Here is a 4,711-nt window from a genome sequence, read left to right as displayed (position 1 = left end):
AACTGTTCGCTAGCGTAATGAAATGAAATTATTATCTCTTATCAACAAATTATTTGATTGATTGTAGAGTGTCATAAAAACACTTTAGTTTTGAGTGGCCAGCCTAAGGAGACTGCTATGAATATTTGGGTTTTTGAAAAAATATAGCGTCAGTTCCAAAAATAGCTAACCTAATCATTAGCCCCTTATCTAGACTCTTATTTATATTTATATTGAAATAAAAGATTGTTTTAATTAATTTTTCAAAAAATGATTTTTGTGTTTTATATATTTTTAAATATAATTTATAAGTTTTTGTTGGTTTTTTTATACACAAATGAAACATTTGTAACATTTGTTTTACAAGTAGCAAATCTAAGTATTACAAACTACATAAATTACACATTTAACTTATGAACTAAATAACTAAAGGATTTTTTTAAAATTTATTTTGTTTTTTTTTCTTTTTTAAATTAAATTAAAACAGTTAAGAATATAATAAAAATAAAACCATAAAATAATATTATTACAAAACAAGTATCTTTTTCAAAATTTTTATAGCAACAAAATTATGGAAGTTTTAGGATTTCTTAACTTGATTTTCTTTTTAAATTGGAAATTATTAATGCTTTGGCTGCTTTAACATAATAAAATTAAATATTTGTAATTAAATGGTTGTTAGAATTTAAGATTTTTAAATGTTATTTTTTTTGTTTTTAAGGATGGTTTAATATTAAAAATTATTATTTAAAACTATTAAACTAGCGCTCAACTACAATTTAGTATCACAGTATAACATATCGGCTTTAGGAGTGATGTTGATTTATCCTTGATTTAGCCGATTTGACTTATTTTCTCATTTGTCTCTGCAGTGAATGAGTTTTAAAACTTGGTTTCTTTATCTCTCAGTATGACGGCCTCTCTGGTTGGGGGTTTTCATGTATTTGTTCTGGCTTTTTTTTGGTATTTTTTCATGAGATGGTTGTTTTTAAAGGTTCTCTTTTCAAAGATCACATTTGCTAATTACTCATTACATTAACTTATTGATGCACAGCAGCGGAACCAATACGTTGACCATACATGGCATAAGGTGAGTAATAAGGACCCAAAGCAGCAGCAGCGGCGGCAGCAGCGGGATTAAAACCTCCGGGTCCGCCGAAGGGAGAAGGACCACCAGCAGCCAAAGCACTGGGAGGCTTGGCGTAGGGATGATAACGGGCGGCGGCAGCAGCAGCTGACATGGGACTCAGAGGAGGTGTGGGATAACCACCTCTTAAGGCCGATGAAGGAAATAGAGAGCCCAACAGAGATTGTGCTTGAGACTGGGCCAAAGCGGCGGCAGCAGCAGCAGGATCTGAGAGATTACCAGTGTGGGTTCTAAGGTGACTGAAAAGCTCATCGGAAGTCTGGAAACGTTTGCCACAATAAGCATCACCTACCACCCAACTGCAGACATAGGGAGCCGAACGGGCGGCAGCAGCATTGGCAGCAGCAGCGGCGGCAGCTTGTGAGTAGGGATGATTTGGTGGTAGACCAGATGCACCCATCATGGCAGCCATTCCGTATTTCTGATGTTCACACTGTGTACAGCCGGCGGGACAGGGAGCACCCATTAGCATTTGTTGTGTGTGTGCAGAGTAGGGACAGCCGGGACAATAGGGATCTTTACAAACGGGCACTATGGCCTCACCACCAGCAGGAGTCTTGATACGTTGATAACTAATATAGGGATTGGGTTGAGCACTAGCCGGACCATTGGGATTGCCGGGATAACCACCATTGGCGGCAGCAGCCGCTAACATGGCGGCATGATGATGAGCAAAACCATTAGAAGCGAAGGGAGGACGGAAGGCAGGATTAGCGGCAGCATGTTGTTCCATACCAGGAGGACAGCACAAGGCTGACAAAGGATTGAAACCATAGGGACCACCGGCAGCCTTATAAGCAGCAGCTGCTGCAGCGGCAGCCTGAGCCATGCTGCTCATTTCTTTGGGATGTTGGGCTGAGCCATTGGCATTATTTAAAACCTCCATGCCAGATCTGACTATGGGGCTGGCGCCTCTTTGTGAAGAATGAGAACCGGAAGGTGACACTGTTTTGCGGCTATGATCATGTGGTGTATGGGAGCCATGAGACATGTCTTGTGATTTATTTAGGCCATTATCGGGTGTGGCGTTAGACTTATTACGTGATGGCACTCGGGTGGCGTCACCATTGTGTGAAGATGACTTTGAACTGGGACGCTGTTGTAAATCTTCAGAGCTGATCGAGGATTTGAAAGAGTTGACATTCTGTTGACTTAAGACATTGGTCTCGTAGGGTTTGAAGGCCAATTTGATTTCGGTGTTTGTGGGTGTAGTCGATTTGGGTGATTTAGCCTGAGTGGGTGACTTGGCTGAACCCGTTTCGGAGGTTACACTGGATGAGGAGGACGAAGCCGATGAAGTTGAACCGGATTTTTTCGATTTATCCATGGAGAGTATGGGCTTGACGGCAGACGAATCAGCGCCAATTTGTGAACAGGTTTGGGCCAGCAAGGCGAGAGGAGATTTTTTGGCGTCCATCTAAAATGAGAAATGAAAGAAATTGGAACATGAGTATGGAATGTTATAAAAAATATAAGTAATAAGTCTTTAAAAATAACTTTTTTTAGACAAAATTTGTTCTAAGAAAAGAAAAGTTTAGGGATTTTTTAATTGAGTTTTAATTTAAAATTTTGTTTAGTTTTGAGGCTTAAAGATTTCTTGTATTAAACTGAATTTATTTTCTTTTATGTTTGGGGTTTTTTAGATTTAGGAAACACAATTTACATGCCGTCGGAAGGTTTTATAAAATTTAACTTATTGTTTTTCTTCTAAAACTTCAAAAATTTTTAGGTGTTAAGAGATTTTGATGGAAGTCTTTTAATTCCCATAAATAAGATTTTTGTATACCAAGAATTTTAAATTAAAGAATTTGTATTCTCGTTAAAACAGATAAAATTTTGAATTATTTAAATTTTTTAAAGACTTTTTAAATTTCTTAATTTCAATATTTGATTTTATAGTTGAATATTTTCATTATTAAACAATTTGGAATACAAAATTTTAAGTTTAAGAAATTAAATTTTTATTATTTTTCAATATTAACTTTGAATTTATAAATTTTAGGTTCCTGATAATTGAATCTTTAAATTAATTAAAATCCTTTGAACTGAAAAAATTTTTTAAATTGGAAATATTTTTCATTTGAAAATTTTTTTCCAACAAAATTTTAGATTTCAACATAAGATTTTTTATTAAGTTCAAAGTATTTTTTAAATAAATTTTAAAGACAAAATATTTGTTAAAAAATTTTACTTTCACAATTAAATTTTTTAAAGTCAATTGGGAGACAAAATAATCAATTTCTATTTTTGTCGGATTTTGATAATTTTTTGGTGTAATAAATGTCCAAAGATAATTCGCTGTATTTTTTCTTTTTACACCAAAGAAGAAATTTATTTCCTTTTTATTAAAATTCAAACATTTAAATTAATTCTCAACTTTGAAATTTTAGGAAGTTTGTAAGAAACAATTCAAAATTTCTTTTTTATTATTTGACAAAATTTAAATTTTCAAGATTTTTAAATTCCTTTAGAAATTAATTTCAGACAAATTTAATAATTTCATCAAATTTAATTTTTTTTAAAAAAAATTTTACTTTGCTTTATAACTAGTAATCCCTACTTTTCGCAAAGACTATTTTATAATATATAAAAAAAATACTAACCGCAGTTGGCAATGGGGCCAAATAATCTGGTTGTAGGTATTGATTGTTACCGATGGTAACAACACCACCGCCACCTTCTAAAACAACCATATTGATGAGTTTTGTTGAAAAGTTTTTTTTTACAAAAAAACAAAAATGAAAATTTGTAATAAAAACAGCTGCTAATCCACAAAAATTGAACGGCTAACAGATGATGTTTAAGTAATCCACAATTTGTTGAGTTAAAAAACAATAAGAATTCCTTTAAATATTTTTGGAATTTTATTTTTTGTCACTTAGATATTTATTGTTTTAAACTGATGACAGACAGCATTTAATAATCCACTTTTAAGAAAATTGAAAAATTTTCTTTTTTTTATAAAAACTGTTTCACTTTATATTTATTTCAATAAGAAATAAAAGTTGTTTTTTTGATTTAACAAATATTTTTAATTGTTTAAATTTGCTTGTAAGAAATTGATTTTTTTCAATTTGTAATTTTCTTTTGGTAAATATTTTTCTTTGATATTTTATATTTATTTCTTTTTTAGATATTTTTTTTCTTATATATTCTTATTTTCTTCCGAATACGTCTAAACGCTGCGAAAGCTAAACTCGAACTGATTTCTGTTGTGCACACCACTACGGTACTTTGCCTCTACCAGAATTTATTTTCATTTCAGTTTTCCTCAAAACACCACTTTTTGTTTATTTATGCTCGCATTAACTCTCTAGCTCTCTATAATGCAGCCAACTTAACTCTCTTGTACTCTTTGCTCTTGCTATAACTACTCATTATAATTCAAGTGTTTTGTTTTAATACCTGACTATATCACTACAGTTAGACAGAGATGCAAAACAATGGCTGACTGTTAAACACTAGCAGAGTAATTTTCAAATATGGCGTCTTTATGAACCAATCACTAAGCATGCGCCATCAGGAAAATCTTTGATGTTTTGCCGTCTTAAGGAAAAGGCACGTCTTGTCCATCATCACTTTCAA

The 4,711-nt window shown here is 32.6% G+C and overlaps 1 protein-coding gene across 1 annotated transcript; it reads right to left on the bottom strand.

Annotated features, from left to right (window-relative positions):
- Positions 1-225: 225 nt before the first annotated feature.
- On the bottom strand, positions 226-4,016 carry noc (no ocelli). Its single transcript, XM_065499441.1, has 2 exons — positions 3,730-4,016; positions 226-2,543 (listed from the first exon to the last, which is right to left on the bottom strand). Exons 1-2 carry the CDS (start codon positions 3,817-3,819, stop codon positions 1,020-1,022), a joined length of 1,614 nt encoding a protein of 537 aa, XP_065355513.1. The 5' UTR covers positions 3,820-4,016; the 3' UTR covers positions 226-1,019.
- Positions 4,017-4,711: the final 695 nt, after the last annotated feature.

The sequence above is a fragment of the Calliphora vicina genome, chromosome 2 (assembly GCF_958450345.1).
Source record: "Calliphora vicina chromosome 2, idCalVici1.1, whole genome shotgun sequence".
Taxonomy (NCBI): domain Eukaryota; kingdom Metazoa; phylum Arthropoda; class Insecta; order Diptera; family Calliphoridae; genus Calliphora; species Calliphora vicina.
This window is presented reverse-complemented; position numbering and strand designations above follow the sequence as displayed.

Coding starts and splice junctions, on each gene's coding strand:
- noc (XM_065499441.1), bottom strand. CDS start 3,819: ATGGTTGTTTTAGAAGGTGGCGGTGGTGTTGTTACCATCGGTAACAAT. Junction 2,544..3,729: donor TGGCCCCATTGCCAACTGCG/GTTAGTATTTTT, acceptor TTCTCATTTTAG/ATGGACGCCAAAAAATCTCC.